This window comes from Narcine bancroftii, chromosome 4 (genome assembly GCF_036971445.1).
Source record: "Narcine bancroftii isolate sNarBan1 chromosome 4, sNarBan1.hap1, whole genome shotgun sequence".
In the NCBI taxonomy this organism is placed as follows: Eukaryota; Metazoa; Chordata; class Chondrichthyes; order Torpediniformes; family Narcinidae; genus Narcine; species Narcine bancroftii.
This window is the reverse complement of record NC_091472.1, coordinates 230554320-230572324: the sequence shown is the minus strand read 5'-3', so window position 1 is coordinate 230572324 and position 18005 is coordinate 230554320. Positions and strand designations below refer to the sequence as shown.

At 47.0% G+C, this 18005-nt stretch overlaps 1 protein-coding gene across 1 annotated transcript in view; it reads right to left on the bottom strand.

Annotated features, from left to right (window-relative positions):
• LOC138761699 (SH3 domain-binding protein 4-like) overlaps positions 1-18005 on the bottom strand; it is a 139675-nt gene that overhangs the window by 52214 nt on the left and 69456 nt on the right. Inside the window, exon 3 of the mRNA XM_069934276.1 lies at positions 12575-14940. Within this exon, the coding sequence (XP_069790377.1) occupies positions 12575-14940 (2366 nt within the window). The remainder of the gene's footprint in view (positions 1-12574; positions 14941-18005) is intronic.

Here is an 18005-nt window from a genome sequence, read left to right as displayed (position 1 = left end):
TAAATAGAATAATACCTAGTGTCGCCGAGAATATTCTCCCAGAATCACAGTGCGGCTTTCGCGCAAACAGAGGAACCACTGACATGGTCTTTGCCCTCAGACAGCTCCAAGAAAAGTGCAGAGAACAAAACAAAGGACTCTACATCACCTTTGTTGACCTCACCAAAGCCTTCGACACCGTGAGCAGGAAAGGGCTTTGGCAAATACTAGAGCGCATCGGATGTCCCCCAAAGTTCCTCAACATGATTATCCAACTGCACGAAAACCAACAAGGTCGGGTCAGATACAGCAATGAGCTCTCTGAACCCTTCTCCATTAACAATGGCGTGAAGCAAGGCTGTGTTCTCGCACCAACCCTCTTTTCAATCTTCTTCAGCATGATGCTGAACCAAGCCATGAAAGACCCCAACAATGAAGACGCTGTTTACATCCGGTACCGCACGGATGGCAGTCTCTTCAATCTGAGGCGCCTGCAAGCTCACATCAAGACACAAGAGAAACTTGTCCGTGAACTACTCTTTGCAGATGATGCCGCTTTAGTTGCCCATTCAGAGCCAGCTCTTCAGCGCTTGACGTCCTGCTTTGCGGAAACTGCCAAAATGTTTGGCCTGGAAGTCAGCCTGAAGAAAACTGAGGTCCTCCATCAGCCAGCTCCCCACCATGACTACCAGCCCCCCCACATCTCCATCGGGCACACAAAACTCAAAACGGTCAACCAGTTTACCTATCTCGGCTGCACCATTTCATCAGATGCAAGGATCGACAATGAGATAGACAACAGACTCGCCAAGGCAAATAGCGCCTTTGGAAGACTACACAAAAGAGTCTGGAAAAACAACCAACTGAAAAACCTCACAAAGATAAGCGTATACAGAGCCGTTGTCATACCCACACTCCTGTTCGGCTCCGAATCATGGGTCCTCTACCGGCACCACCTACGGCTCCTAGAACGCTTCCACCAGCATTGTCTCCGCTCCATCCTCAACATCCATTGGAGCGCTTTCATCCCTAACGTCGAAGTACTCGAGATGGCAGAGGTCGACAGCATTGAGTCCACGCTGCTGAAGATCCAGCTGCGCTGGATGGGTCACGTCTCCAGAATGGAGGACCATCGCCTTCCCAAGATCATGTTATATGGCGAGCTCTCCACTGGCCACCGTGACAGAGGTGCACCAAAGAAAAGGTACAAGGACTGCCTAAAGAAATCTCTTGGTGCCTGCCATATTGACCACCGCCAGTGGGCTGATAACGCCTCAAACCGTGCATCTTGGCGCCTCACAGTTTGGCAGGCAGCAACCTCCTTTGAAGAAGACCGCAGAGCCCACCTCACTGACAAAAGGCAAAGGAGGAAAAACCCAACACCCAACCCCAACCAACCAATTTTCCCCTGCAACCGCTGCAACCGTGTCTGCCTGTCCCGCATCGGACTTGTCAGCCACAAACGAGCCTGCAGCTGACGTGGACTTTTTACCCCCTCCATAAATCTTCGTCCGCGAAGCCAAGCCAAAGACAGGAGCCTGAATCTAAACATCCACAGTACAAAAACAGCTCCTTCCTTCTGCCATTAGATTTTTGAATGGACAATGAACCACAGACACAACCTCGTTTTTTTTTCTCTTTTGCACTAATTTTGTTTTTAAATAGTGTCTTTATAGCAATTTTTGCACCTGTGTCACAGTCATGCTCACACAAAACCATCAATTTTGTGACACAGGCTCATGATAAAAAAAATTCCGATTCTGAGATAGATAATAAAATATTAAAAACGAGCCTGTAGGATGAGAGATTGATTTCTCCATCAGATGAAAAAGATTAAACCTCTGTTCAGGAAATGTATTGACAGCAACATTAAAAACATTTTGCATCTTGCAAATTCTCTACTTTGCAAGTTCATTAAAATCTGGCTATGCAAATATAACCATATGAAAGTGTTTCTCCGGACCACAGTGTTCATATATACGCACACAATACACAGCGCACAATAATTGCAAAATAATTATATGAATAAATAAATTGAGTATCCTTCGAAAAATGCTACAATATGCAATGATCTAGCCTCCAGGACAGGTAGGTATGTCAACACCATGGCGATAAATACAGGCACTGTATTTAATTGCACACAACTTCTGACAAGGTTGCAAATAGAAACTCACTTCCTCCTATCTTTGAAGGGGGTTCTTTGAGAACCTATCACACTGCTCCCTCTCTGTAGATGTCAGAGGTCCAAGTTTATTGTCACAAGTACCAAGATGCAGTGATAAAGGTGTAGAGCTCGTAGAAAGAACCAAAAACTTCTTGATCCAAACCAAGGCTTTTATTAGCAAAAGACAGGAGCTCTTCACAGGGGGCCAACCAGTCCGGAATGATCCGACCTGGCTAGGGACACAACCCTTTAAGGCCCAGACAGTAGGTGTGGCTAAGCTCTCAGCCAATTGCTGTAAGCACAGTCATTACATACTCTAGATACCGTAACTATATACATTGGTGATAGGTCTGTACTAACACATTCACCCCTTCTTGGAGAACTGACCCTGGGGTGGAAGTGCTGAAGAGGGAGAAGGGAAGGAAGGGGTAGGTCAAGGACTGTAACGATCAGGGGATCTGACCATCCGGCGTGACCGCCGTGGTGCCGGGATTGGGGTCGCTGGAGTGGTGTCGCCAGCGGGCCTGTCGGGTGCGACCACTCCTTTGCTCAATTCCCCAGCCATGTTGTCGGCAGGGTGGCCCGGGTTGTTGGGGTGCTGTTGGTCCTCCTGTTCCGGCACGGGGCCTGGGGAATAAAGAGTTGGGGAAGGTTGGGTTGGCGGGGTTGCTGGGCCTACCGCGTCCTGAGCTAGGTCCCGCACCGAAACAGTGTCCTCCTGCCCGTCTGGGAATTCAACGTAGGCGTAATGCGGGTTCGCGTGGAGTAGTCACTCGGTCGACCAAGGGGTCGTTCTTTGAGTGCCGGACGTGGCGTCACAAAAGGATGAAGCCAGGGACGGTGAGCCATGCCGGTACAGTGGTTCCTGATTTGGATTCCCTCGGGAAAAGGAACATCCTTTCGTGGGGGGTGGCATTTGTTGTGGTACATAGGAGGGAGCGGATGGAGTGTAAGGCACTAGTGAGAACCTCCTGCCAGTGAGAGGTGGGGAGACCTTTAGACCGGAGAGCCAGTGTAACCGTTCTTCAGATGGTGGCATTCTCCCTCTCGACCTGGCCGTTACTGCGTGGGTTATAGCTGGTGGTCCTGCTTGAAGCGATACCACACTCCAGAAGGTACTGTTGCAGCTCTGCGCTCATGAATGAGGACCCCCTATCACTGTGGATGGAATTGGGGTACCCAAAAATGGCGAAGATACTGTGAAGGGCCTGTATCACTGAGGTGGCGGTGGTGTCTGGGCAGGGCACAGCGAACGGGAAGTGGGAGTACTCGTCGATAGCCGTAAGGATGCAGTTATTACGGTTGGTCGACGGTAGGGGCCCCTTAAAGTCTACGCTAAGACACTCGAAGGGGCGGGTGGCTTTGATAACGTGGGAGTTCCCCGGACGGAAGAAGTGGGGCTTGCATTCAGCGCACACCGAACAGGCTCAGGTCATGGAGCGAATCTCCTCGACTGTGTAGGGTAGGTTGCGCGGCTTCACAAAGTGGGCAAACCTTGTGACCCTTGGATGACAGAGCGCCTCATGGAGTTTCTGTAGTCTGTCCATCTGTATGCTGGCGCACGTCCCCCTGGAGAGCGCGTCAGGCGGGTCGTTGAGCTTACCAGGCCGGTACAGGATGTCATAGTTAAAGGTAGAGAGTTCGATTCTCCATCTGGCGATTTTGTCGTTTTTTTATCTTACCTTGCTGGGTTTTGCTGAACATGAAGGAGACCGCACATTGATCAGTGAACAGTGTAAAGCGCCTCCCAGCGAGGTAATGTTTCTAACGACGCACCGCTTCAACTATGGCCAAGCTGGTCTCTGGAGGGTTCTGGAGAAGAAGGCTACAGGCCGACCGGCCTGGTTCAAGGTGGCTGCCAGGGCGAAGTCGGATGCATCGCTCTTGACTTGAAACGGGACAGACTCATCGATCGCGTGCAGAGTTAATGTCGGATTTGATTCGATCGAAAGCCGCTCTGGCTTCGGTCGAGAGGGGAAAGGAGGTGGTCTTGATAAGAGGACTCGCCTTGTCGGCGTAGTGTGGAACCCATTGGGCGTAATATGAGAAAAAGCCCAGGCAGCGTTTGAGCACTTTCTGGGCATGGGGGGCGGGGAGGGGGGGGTAAGTCCATTAGGGGACGCATGCGGTCAGGATCTACCCCGTTCTCCACCACGCAACCTAGAATCGCGAGTCGTGTGGTCCGGAAGACACACTTGTCAAAATTGTAGGTCAGGTTCAGCCGACCAGCAGTTTGAAGAAATTTGTCTAGGTTGGCGTCGTGGTCCTGCGTGTCGTGGCTGCAGATGGTGACATTGTCCAGATACGGGAAGGTAGTGGTTAGCCCGTTCTGGTCCACCATCCGGTCCATTTCCCGCTGGAAGACTGCGACACCATTCGTGACCCCGAATGGTACCCTGAGAAATTGATACAGCCGCCCATTCACTTCGAAGGCCGTGAATGGTCGGTCCTCACAGCGGATCGGGAGCTGGTAGTAGGCCGACCGTAGGTCAATGGTGGAGAATATACGGTATTGGGCGATCTGGTTCACCACATCCGTGATGCATGGCAGGGGGTACGCATCCAAGAGCGTGAAGCGGTTAATGGTCTGGCTATAGTCGACCACCATCCGTAGCTTTTCCCCGTTCTTGACACCACCACCTGGGCTCTCCAGGGACTTGAACTGGGTTCGATGATGCTCTCATCCAGCAATCTACGCACCTCACTCCTAATGAATTGCCTGTTTTCGTAACTATATTGCAGACTTTTGGTGGCCACAGGCTTCCAGCCAGGGGTGAGGTTTGCGAAGAGTGCTGGCGGGGCAATCCGGAGTGTGGAAAGGCCGCAGGAGTGGCCCCGGGGCATGGGGGTGGGTTGCTCGGGTGCTTCAGGGGTGAGGCGATGGCAGACCGAGAGGGGGGGCGTGGGGTCCCCCAAAGTGTAGGGACACCATTTGAAACTAACATTGAAAGTCTAATCCCAGCAACACTGGGGCGCACAATTGGGGAAGGATGAATAATTTGAAATGGGTGTCGGTTACGCCCTGTACTTCCAGCGTGGTGATGCAATACCCCTTTATCCCGGTCGAGTGCGACCTAGTCGCTAATGAGATCCTCTGGGTAGTGGGGATTATGTCAAGTCTGCAACAGAAGGCCAGATCTGGCCGGATAAAACTGTCAGTTGACCCAGAGTCAAATAAGCAATTGGTGTAGTGTCCATGCACTTTAATCAGTTCCATTGCTTTAGTGAGGGGATGAGAGCATTGCTGATTTAGTGTTATAGAAGCAGCCACTGATCCTGTTGACAGGGGAGTTCCGCGTATTGACGTCACGCAACGGGATGACGTCATAGATGCAGTCAGCGCTGGAGGAGCAGATTGGAGCTACTCCCAGAGGTGCTGTTGTGGCGGCGTCGGCGGATGAATGGTAAGTAGTGGGGGTTGTTGCTCGCGGTCGGCGGTGGGTAGGTCGTCGGTCGCGGCGGTCGGGCCCCAGCGGTCGTCAGCGATGGACGCTAGGGCGAGTACCTGGTTGGCCGCGGCGGGTCCCCAGTCGGTCGCGGTGGCTGCACCGGCGGTGGCGTGGGCAGCGGCAGCAGGGGAGCGGGCAGCAGTAGCGTCATCTCCGGGTGTGGTTGTGGCGGTGGCAGCGGCAGCAGCAGCGGTAGCGTCAGCCCCGGGGGTGGTCGTGGCCGTGGCAATAGCGGGCACTACAGTCGGGACCGAGGCCGGCTCGAGTGTTCCGCACAGGGGCGAGAGCCGGGCCCACATCATGGTTGCAAGGGTGGGCTGCCCCTTCCGGGTTCGGCGTCTCCGTGACGTCAGGCGTTGTCGTGCAGGTGAGCCCTCGCTCTCATTGGATGAGAGCTCTGGGGAAGAAGAGTTTGAATGGGATAGTGGCAGTTGGGCTTCACACGAGGCACTGTGTTTGCCGGTGGCCATTTTAGACCTACAGTCTGCAGCAAAGTGGCCATTTTTAAGGCACTTCTGGCACCTGGCTTTTCTTGCTGGGTACTGGGACCTGCTGTGCTTGTCCCTCCCACAGAAATAACATTTTGGGTTCGCAGGGGGCAGTGTAGCAGCAGCCGACAGGCCGTCAGTATATCGGGGGGTGGTAGGGTAGAAGGGCACTCTACTCACATCAGAACGTGGGGACCAGTCCCTAGAGAACTCGTTTGACTTTAAGGCTGCATCCTCTATTGTGATTGCAATCCGGACCACGTCCTTTATTTTTTCTACCCCTTGTTCGAGCAAGCACAGCCTCACCTCGTTCGACCGGAGCCCGGCCACATAGGCATCCCAGACGAGATCGTTTGTGATCTCGGCAGCAGTTTTGTCCACACAGTTACAGTCCTTGCCCAACGCCTTTACTACTTGTAAATATGCCCTGTTGGACTCGACAGGTGGTTGCTCCCTCGACGCAAGCACGAGCCGGGCATGAACTCTGTTCATTGGTTGATCATACAGTTCTTTCAGTACCTTTATGGCTGCGGTGTAAGTGGTCTCATCCTGGATGTTCTCATAGACTCTCAAGGACACCATAGACAGCAATGCTCTTAGACGCTGGTTATCCTCCTCCACCTCAATGAGCCTTAGGAAGTTTTCAAAGTTCAACAGACAGAACTTAAAGGCTTTGAAGGCTGTAGCTGACTGTGGGTCGATATCAAGTTTTTCTGGCCGAGTCAGACGCTCCATCCCTTTTTTAAAAAAATTCTTTATGCTAATAAAATTGTAGAGTTCGTTGAAAGAACCAAAGACTTGTTGATCCAAACCAAAGCTTTTATTAGCAAAAGACAGGAGCTCTTCATAGGGGGCCGACCAGTCCGGAATGATCCGACCTGGCTAGGGACACAACCCTTTAAGGCCCAGACAGTAGGCGTGGCTAAGCTCTCAGCCAATCGCTGTAAGCACAAATCATTACATACTCTAGATACTGTAACTATATACATTGGTGATAGGTCTGTACTATCACAGAAGGTTGTTTGGTGAGCAGACAAATTAAACATCTCAAACATAGCACGTTAAGACTGTATGTTACAGAGTGTGATCATTTGGTAGGAAACAGAGGCCACATAATTTTACTATTTTGAGTTTCATTGAAGAATCTGCTGATGGCAGGAAAGAACATGCCCTTGAATCTATGCAATACACAAAAATGCTGGAGAACCTCAGCAGGCCATGTAATATCTACAGCAGTGATTCTCAACCTTTTTCTTTCCACTCACATATCACTTTAAGTATTCCTTATTCCATCAGTGCTCTATGATTAGTGAGGAATTGCTTAAGGTGGTATGTGGGTGGAAACAAAAGGTTTGAAAACCACTGTTTTAATTGTCCCTAATTGACTCGCTATGTGCACAGTCTCATTACTCCAAAGGAAATGGGCCAATGACCATTTTTCTCAAGCAAAATATTTCAGTAACAATTGGGTGATTCTCAACCTTCCCTTCCCACTCACATACCACCTTAAGCAATCCCTTACTAATTACAGACCACCGATGGCATAGGGAATACTTAAAGTGGTATGTGAGGGGAAAGAAAAAGGTTGAAAACCTCTGGTCTATAGGAAGCAAAGGGAAATAAACAATTTTTCAAGCCTAAGCTCTTCATCAAGGCACGAGAAAAAAGCAGACATGCCTGAATAAAAAGGGCAGGGAGAGGAGAGGAGGTGATGGGGGTGGGGGGGGAGGGGAGAAGGGGCAGGGGGAGGTGCACAGGCCAATAAGCAAAAGATGGTTATGGGTAAGAGGGCAGAAGAGCAAAAAGCTGAGAAGTGATAGAATGAAATAACTCTCTGACTAGAGAGGGAAAGGGTTGGGTGGTGGGAGAGAGAGACTTGATGGAAAATGGAGGCCAGCATTAATGACATCTGGTTGGAGGGTATCCAGACAGAATATGAGGTGTTGTTCATCCAATTTGCTGGTATCATTGGTTTGACAGTACATGAGGCTATTGATAAACATGTTGGTGTGGGAATGGTGTGTTGAATTGAAATAGTTGGCTGCTGGGAGATCTCTGTTATTGCAGCAGTCAGAGTGATGTTGCTGAATGAAGCGATCTCCCAAGTCAGTGTCCAGTTCCTCCAATGTAGAGGAGGCTGCAACAGGAGCAGTGGATACAGTCAATGACCCGTGCAGATTGACAAATGAAGTGTTGCTTCACTTGGAAGGAGTGTTTGAGGCCCCGAATGGCGGTGAGGGAGGAGGTGTGGGCGCAAGTGGAGCATTTGCTGAAGAAGTCTTTGAATCTGGTGGTACAAGATCTCACACTCGTGAATCTTCCTTCTGATGGTCTGGGTGGGGGGCAGGGAGTGTGAAGAGAGGGTGCCAGGGTGGGATGAGTCCTTAGGTATGTTGGCAGCAAGAGTTGTAGATGAAGTTGATTTGAGAGGATTGTGGGGCTGGGGTGGGGGAAGGGAGAGAGGGAGTGTAATGGCCTAGACTGCATTCATGAACCTCTGTAGTTTCTTGCAGTCTTTGGGCAGATCAATTCCTGTTCAATGCAGTGATGCATCCTGACAGGATATTGTCAATGCTGCACCTATAAAAGTTGCTGAGGAATGCTGGTAACTTGCCAAATTTTCTCAGGTGTCTGTGGAAGGAGAGCGTACTGGTGCATTGATGTGGTTGGATCAGGACAGGTCACTGGAGATAGGAAACAGAACAGAGTTGGGAAGCATTAGCTGACAATGCTGACAGAGAGTGGGTCACTAGCAGCTTTTGTGGAGAAAACTGAAGTAAATATTTGAGAGAAAAAAAATTCAGGGATACAAGAACCAGGAAATGGGACAAACCAAATTGCTTTTGAAAAAATCTTTTGCAGGGTTGATGAGCTGAATGGATTCAATTGGCCTTACAAATCAAAGATTCTAATACATTCAATTTACAAGACCATAAGACAAAGGAGCAGAAATAGGTTATTCAGCCCATTGAATCTGCCCCACTATTTAATCACAAGCTGATCAATTTTTCCATTGAGGCCGACTGCCCGGCCTTCTCCCCAGAACCTTTGATGCTCTGGCTAATCATGAACCGATCAATCTCTGCCTTAAGTACACCCAATGACCTGACCTCCACAACCACTCTCTGGGTAAAGAAATTCCTCCACATCTCTGTTCTAAGCGGATGCTCTTAAATCCAGAAGTTGTGCCTTCTTATCCTAGACTTTCCCATCATGGGAAACATCTACTCTGTCCGTGTCTTTCAACATTTGAAATGTTTCAATAAGATCCCCCAGTCATTTTCCCAAGTTCCAAAGAATACAGGCATAGAGCTGTCAAATGCACTTTATGTGATAAGATTTTCATTCCGGAATTAGAAAGACTGACTCACCAATGTATTAAGTCATTCTATTTAATTGGATTGTAAATTTATTCCCTGGAGAAGAGATTGAGGGATAACCTTTCAAAATTTATAAAATAACAAAGGAGCATGACAAAGTGAATGTGTACAGGCTTTTTCCCAGGGTACGCAATTGTACAATGAGAGGGTGTTGGTTTAAGATGAGGTGGCAGGGATTTAAGATGGACCTGAGGAATGGGCAACTTTTTCCCTTGGAGGATGCCCCATGTCTAAAACAAGTTACCAGAGGAAGCTGTAGAAGCAGGCAACGTTCAAAAGGCATTTGGACAGGAAGTGGACCAAATGCAGGCAAATGGGGCTAGCTCAGAATGCCAATTTGGTTGGTGCAGATGAGTTGGGCCGAATCGTCTGTTCTCTGTGTATGATTCTATGACATGCTGATCATGTTTTAAAGCTCTGCAAAAGGTTGTGGACAAAACGCCTCACTACATCACAGGCAAAACTCTTCCCACCACTGAAAAAATTTACATGGAACACTCCTGTCGGAGAGCTGCTACAATCATCACGGATCCACAACATTCAGGACAAACTCTGTCCTCGCCACTGCCACCAGGAAAGAGGTACAGGCGCACAAGACTCACACCATCAGGTTCAAGAACAGTTGCTATCCCTCCACCATCAGACTCCTCAACAAACAAACTCAATTGGAGACTCATTTAAGGACTCTTGCTTTGGACATTATTCATTATTGAATATTTATTTTCTATATTGCACAGTTTGCTTACATTTTTCTTTATTTACATTTCTCTCTTTTGCATATGTGTCTTTTCTTGAGTACCGTTTTCTGCACTACCGATTCTGCCTGACCCTCACTAAAAGGAATCTCAGGGTCGTATGTGATGTCATGTATGTACTCTAACAAAAAATATGAACTTCAAACATATCATTCACATGTAAATAGTGATGTTACTCTGAGTACAAAGATACCTGCAACATAAAACATGGTCAAGCTCTAGAACACTCCAAATCCCAGCAGTTAAGCTCCTTCCCCTCGAGTATCCCCTCGAATACATTTTAAAACGACAGTATTTGTCTACCACTTACCATCATCACTTTAAATCTTGTAAATCCTAGCAAATCTCCAACTGGAAAGGTTTATATTTCTCCCTCCTGGATCTTTGCCATTAAAGTTTCAATCTTTAACCTCTGGTTTGTGAAAGATTTACCAAGCGCAGTTTATTTCCCCCCCTCCATGTGTTTAATCAGAATCTCAATGAACTTACCCCAGCAGCACCCTGATAAACCCTTTCCTACATCCTTCTCCACAACACTCTGTCCAAAGCATTATCAATGACAAAAATATCAAGCAAGATTTATGACCATTTTCAGGCAGTGATCTTGGCAAAAATTTCCGAATCAAGTTCAAATTCATTGTCATCTAACTGTACATATGCAACCAGATGAAACAGCGTTTCTCCAGTCCACGGTGTATGCACAATACATAGCACTACATACATAAATAAAAGTATAATATTAAATAAATACATCAAAACATTCTGGAATAATTTCATCAGTTAGATGACCCAAGACCCAAAATTCTGCTGGAGGAACTCAGTGAGTCGAGTAGTATCAGTGGAGGAAAAAGGATTTGGGCAGGGACCCTTCGTTGAAACTGGAAAAATTGCTTTCACCTTCACAGGTTGATTGTTAACAGTGGGAGCTCATGCATGAGTAAGCAACATTCAGCAGCTTTCTGATCTTAGCTTGGCCACTGGTTAGCCGAGACTTTTCTCCCTACCTGGGTATCGATGGTGAGGGTAGCCTCATAAAGGTTCGTAAATTCATGAGGGCACCTACTGTAAAGCCCCTAGTATCCAGAATTTAAGCAATCAGCAAAAAAAATCAAAGAAAATAAATTTAAAAAATAAGAATAAAATAATAGATTTTAAAAATGTGCTAGTTTAAAATTGTAAATGTTCTCTGAACTAACACCTTAAGCCTTTGGTGAAGATGGGAGCAAATATTCAGCCAGCGGAGTGACTCAGTCGTGCTTTGCTCTTAGTAGCTGTTTGAATAAAGTTGTGTGAAACAGCAATGGCGTAGCCCAGGATGAAGAGCTGGTTGATCTGCTCGCTTTTGGGTGACTCCTTAAAGTGTTTCCTTATCCCTGTTTAGTGAGAGTCGCCCAGATCATAGACTTTATCTATAAACTTTGGGGTGGGGAGGTAATTATCTATAATGTTATTGTTCTTCTGTCAGGTGGCTCCTTGGAGGAGGAGGAACCTGCAGATGCAGCGATGGTTAAATGTTTTCAAAGCATGCAAATGAAAATAAAATAAAATGCTTTATGGTTTAAATATTCATGGCAAGTGAAGTTTGTTCAGTGATTTTGTCTTTTAAACTGTTTATTCTTAATGTAGATGTATTAGTTGGGCATTGTAAGAAGTTTCAAGCAACCAGAAAGTACACTTGTCCAGCATCTACCAATCCCCATAGGTGCCAGATATCAGGGGTTTTACTGTACAAGGTAACTGTTTATTAGCTTTTTCCTCAGGTAGGGGAACTAGAAGATATAGATTCAATGTGAGAGGGGAATGATTTAAAAAGAAGCTGAGGGGTACCATCTTCACACAGAGAGTAGTGGGTATGTGGAATGAAGAGGGGACAATTACAATGTTCAAAAGATATTTGTATAGGTACATGGATGGAAAACATTTGAATGCAATCAAATGGGACTAGCTTGGTGAGCATGAACGAGTAAGGGCAAAGGCCCTGTCTTTGTGCTCTAGATCCCTGTGACTCCATGCTTTGTGTTAAGTAAGACCAAGCTTTGGGGAATGAAAGGAATCTTGTGGTAAGATATCTGGGCTGGCTCTTGTCTTCTGATCTCCAGGAGACTACTGTTGTGTAGTAGTAGTTAAAATTTACCAGAGAGTCCTGCTGAACTTTGAATTGGGAAGGTAAATATGCTGTACCACTGGAATCTGTAAAGACTATATTGCAAACCACTTTTGTTTGGTTCAGACTCACTCTGAATCAAAGCTCAAACCCACAAAGAATGGCTCTAGAGGAGTCATTCATCGTCCACTGGCACACGGCAGAGGTAAATTACTCGGCAATCAAAAAGGTAGCAACAAAACACGATGTACTCACAGACATCAGCTCTTTCTGGAAGGACTTCTTGACCTTGCTCTCCATGTCGTTGCAGTCCTCCTTCAGCTTCTCTAGCACCGATGCCACGCGCTCTGGCTCACTGTCGACCTCTGACCGGCAGAAGTGCGCGAGAGGCATGCTTTTGTAACCCAGAGCATCTGCAAATGCTCTCCAGCTGCTGATGTTCTCCATGAGGGTCATCCTTACCGAGGCATAGATGTAAGTGAGGAACTTGCTGGGGCGAAGGATCTGCTCCAAGAGCATAGAGGTAGTGAGATCAGGCCCCAGGAAGTAGCTGGGTTTCATTTTCCCAACCACCAAGACGTTTTTGGCATGAACCAGCCCTATCTTCCCTTGGTAGTACCCAATGTACCATTCTTTTGTTCGGAGATAACCTTTCAGTTTAATCTTCTCCTCACTGATCAATGCAACCACATCTCCCTTTTTGTACTCCAACAAATAATAATTCTTATTCTGCCTCACCACAGTCTTCAGCAGCTTCCCATACTTGACTTGGTTTACCTGGCGGTCCTGGAAGATGGGGTACCTACTCGAGATGACCAATGGGGAGAGAACAATCTTGCCAACCTCCTTCTTCTTCAGGAACCTCCTCTGCCCACTATTCCGTACCCCGGACTTCGGGGGAGGCTGGGGTGTCCTCACGCAGAACTGGGTGATGATCGCGTCCTGGCCATCCTTGACTTGGGTCCTCAAGGTGAAGTCGGAAAGCTCTTCGGGGAGACGCGAGTGAATGGGAAAGATGAGCCGGCTGACTTTGCCCAATTTAACTTGGAACCCACGCACAACCTTCACTTGGTCGGAAGACTTGACCTCGTAGTTGGAAACGTTGGGGTGGACACTTATCTTCAGGTCCTGGGGCTTTGGCAGCACAAACTGGTGCTTGCCCCACAGCTGTAGGGCCACTGGGGGTGCAGTCACTAACTCCCGGCTCACTTCATTCACCAGCAAGGACTTGGGCGTGCTGTCATGCCCAAATACAGCCACTACCGTCTTGAATGAAGGATGGATGTGCTTTGGCCCGTAAAACCCAATGGTTATTTTTTTGTTAATGCATTCCCACACAGTGGAAGGGTACTGCATGGTCTTGGCTTGAGACACCACAACCACATACATGCAAGGTTCCAGATTGTCCATCTGCACCTGCACTGTATCACCGTAGTGATACACCTGTGGCATTGGTGAGAAGGGCCCGTCTTTACTGTCACTGCTCAAGCAGGTGATACTGGCATCCTTCCTGCTCATTGAATTATCCTTCAGCTCTGCAGAAATCTTCATCTCCAAGGTGAGGAATGTTTTGACTTCCATGTTGCTTAATTTTATCTCCACCACGGGGCTAATGGTTGTGCATTTATCATTGTTCAACTCAACAGGAGGATCCAATAGGGCCCTCATGGAAATCTGCTGAGTTTCTCCCGGAGAGATGTGTCCTTCAGGAACATGAATACTGATGTCAGTGTCCAGAAGCTGAACTGCTCCGCCACTGCTGTCCAGCTTACAAACAATATTGGTCTCCACAGGCTGAGTCTGACCCCAGCCGGGATTTTGCCCGAGAGAATCCAAGTCGTGGCAGGAACGTGCCAGCTTCCTGTGGTTGAGCCAGGCTGTGCGGAAGTCCTCTCTGCTCCTGAACTGTTCGGGCTCTGGAGACCGCATGCTGCTGAAGACGCCAGTGGAAGGAGCTGCAGATTTTGCTTGGAGGACTGAAAGCTCAGACATACTGTACGACCGTTTGCTTCTGAAGAAAGGGTTGTTCCGAGACAGGAGTGGATCAAACTCAGCAGTGGAGCGGACGAACAGATCCTCCTCAAAGATGTCATTACTTCCGTTGTTAGTTAGTGGTGTTTTGGAGTCGGCAAAAGGTGGTGCTAACGAGTCAAACAGAAGTAGATCCACTTCTGATTTTGGTCCCTGATCACTGTTGGAACTGAGACTCTGGGTATTCCCCTTGATAAATGGGTTGGAGGATGCCAAGCTGTTCAAAAATGGATTGTTTTGTTTTGTGTTTGTAGACATTTTGTCAAAGATATCTCCCCAGTCTCCAAGTAAATCCATTTCCTTGACACCTTCATCAGAACTGTCGCCAATATTATCCACCATTCCGCTGTCTCGAAGAGATGGGCTTGTGTTAACGGGCTGGACGTAGGAGGCTGGAATGTATCCCATTTCAGTGTTATTGTGAGCGTACCACCATTCAGGTCCAGAGGTGTCCAACACATACAGAAGATCCCCTTTGTTAAACTTGAGCGTGGTAAAATTAGTCGGACAGTAATCCTTAATAGCCACAACTTCTCGAGCATCCCCAAAAGATGTTGATGTGTCTAATCGCAAAGCACTTGGCGAAGGCACTGCAAAATTTAGGAAGAGTGTTAGTCTGCAAGATGTTGAAAATATATCAATGGATCCAAATTATGTCTCGATATTGGGACTATAATCAACCTTTCCATTCATTTGCATGTCAAGGTGGAGCAAGTATAATCACAGAAATACTGATAAACACAAGTTATTTACATGCAAATTACTGAAGACTCACTGGGTCTGCCCCACCATTTAAATGAGCTGATCCATTTTCTCACTCAGCCCCACTGCCTAGCCTTCTCCCCATAACCTTTGATTCCTTAGCTGAAGTGTAGCATTAGAACAATACGATATTAACTGAAACCTTTCAACTGCGTGTGCCTGCCTATATTAATGATAATTCACTGACTAGTTGGGTTGAAGGGCCATGGTCTGTGCTGTATGACCATAACTCTATGAGTGGTAACACACTACCAAGAGAGGAAGTAGAAGCAGACATGATGGCAACATTTAGGATGCACATAAATGGGGAGGGTATGCATGTGCAGTTTAAATTGGCATCATTGCCAGCACAGACACCATGGGCAGAAGAACATGTTCCTGTGCTGTACTGTTCTGTGTTCCATCTGAGGCTGATGAATGAAGTGCGGCGCACAGGTGAATAAATCCTAAGAATTAATACAATTCCAAGTGGAGTGTAAATGTTTAACGTATTAACCCAGGTTACAATAATTTGGTTTATTAGTTTGTGTAAGGGCTACTCCCAAACATAGTCTAGTTTGTAACTTTGAAAATTGACTGGAAGGACAAATAGGTAAGGATAAATGCAATATGGAGAACACACAAATGGCTTAAGAATATGTCATCACGGTTTCAAAACATACTGGGGTAATAGGTTAATTAAGTGTAGATTGGGCAGCACAGATTCATCGGCTGAATGGCCTGTTACTGTGCTGTCTGTCTAAATTTTTTAAAAAATTAAAAAAGCATTCCACAGTGCATTAAGAACCAAAGCTTTGCATTTAAAATAGAATATATTCTGCGTAACAGTGACTACTCCAATCAAGTTTTGCTCCAAATTGTTTTAAGACCTGCACAAGTTTTGTTCACTTTTTCTATAAAATCTGTACAAACAGAAATAATGTGTTTCCAACAATCACGTCATTCACTTAAGTATGCAACGTGGGATATTGCTAAACTCAGGAAAGTATCCTATGTTCCAGTAGATTGTTGTAATGTCCAGGGAAAATCAAAGTGAAATCCAGTAAATTAGAATGCAGATCCTTGCACCACACTCTTCTGCTCCTTATGAATCCACTGTTTACTGATTGCCACCATCTATTATCAGACAATTGCCAGATAAACAGCTCTTTCCTTTGTCGCACCATCACTCGGCCCCAATATCCATGGCCTCAAAAGCCCACCAAAAACATATGCTCATTGAGTATGGGGAAAGGGCCCACCCCAAAATGGAACAAGATCACTTGCTGAAACTTACTTCTGTGAGAGCCTCAGGAACTGAGGTCTGCTAACTCCAAATGCCTCAAAGACAGCAACCTTCAGCTCAATGTCTGCAGCTACTCTTCTAAACCCCAGTTAAAAGGTGACCCATTACTGTTGGATTATCTTTTTAAAGGAAGGCAGATAAAAGCATCAAAGTCTCTTGGAAACTGCAAGAGTTTTCACATTTTTTACATGCAAAACTGATACCCACTTTGAGTAGGAAAGATTAGCCACTAAGCTCCTTTTCAGATAATCCTGGTCAGAAAGAAGGGGCCAGTGAAAACATACAGAAATGGTGGAGAAACTCAGCAGGTCATAGGAAGTAAAGTGACCAATGTTTTGGGCCTGAGCCCTTCCTCAGGAATCTGGAAAAGCAGGTGGATGCCTGAATTTAAAAAAAGGTGGAGGAGGGAGGGAGGATGGGGAAGGGAGAGGAGCACAGGGTAACAGGTGAGAGGGTAGAAGAGAAAGAAGCTGAGAAGTAAGAGAGTGAGAGAGGGCTAAGAAAGGGAGTTCCTTGGTAGAAGGAAGGGAAGTGAGATCAGTTTAGTTTAGATTATTTTTTGACAAGTGCATTAAGGAGATTAGTGTCTGGATTTGACAGAGAGTGATCAATCAGGATTCAGGTGAACAGTAAAGCACAATATGGCACATTTTGACCTCTTTTCCATCTAGTCCTCCAGCCATTCTCATCCCTCTCCCAAACCCCTTGTTCCTTCCAATCACATTTCATCAAAAGAATTCCACCCCCTACCTTCAGTTCCACCTGAGCCAATTTCCCTTTCACCTCTCCCCAACATCATTATGTCACCATTGTAACCTCCTCCACTTACCAGATTCCATTATTAGTGGCCCGAGTCCCCACATAGTTTTCCTCCAGCTGTCTCCAACCCAACCCTAGCTGACCCATCTTCTTCCACTTGAGTCCCATTGTCTGGCACCTGCCAATCAACTGCCTCCACTTTCCCGTCTGCCTGTCATCCTTCACCCCTCCCTGGTTCACCAATCCCTGACTGGCCCCTGTGAAGGTCTTCCTACCCTACCCTTCTTATACAGGTGATCTCTCTGCTCAATGAAGGTTCCAACCCAAAATGCCCACCATTCTTTTTTTCTCCCACTAATGCTAGTTGACCTGCTGAGTTCCTCCAGTGGATTGTTTATTGGCCCAATGATGTTCTTCAATTCCTGTGAAAATTACGACAACTTGCTCAAAGCCGTAGCCACAGCAGCAACACAATGCAAGTCAGTCAAATGGGTCCAAACACAATCCACTGGAGGAACCCAACGGGTGGAGCAGCATTGTAGAAGGGAAAGGAACTACAATGTTTCAGATCGGAACCAGTTATCTAGCTTTCAGTTCCTCCTCCTCCCCCTCCCCCCCCCCCACCCCACATGATGTTGCTTGACCTGCTGAGCTCTTCCAGCTGATTGATTTTGCCACTAGACAGGGACAGCACACAGAGAAGGGCACTGTTATGCAGGAAAGTACTTGTGTACTGGAAACCTGCTTTTGTTATGCATGTTGAAATGTCAGCCAAGACAAGGCCACGGTGGGAACAGTGCAAGTATAAAAGTCGGGCCTGAGCCATAATAAAACTCAGAGCTTAACCTG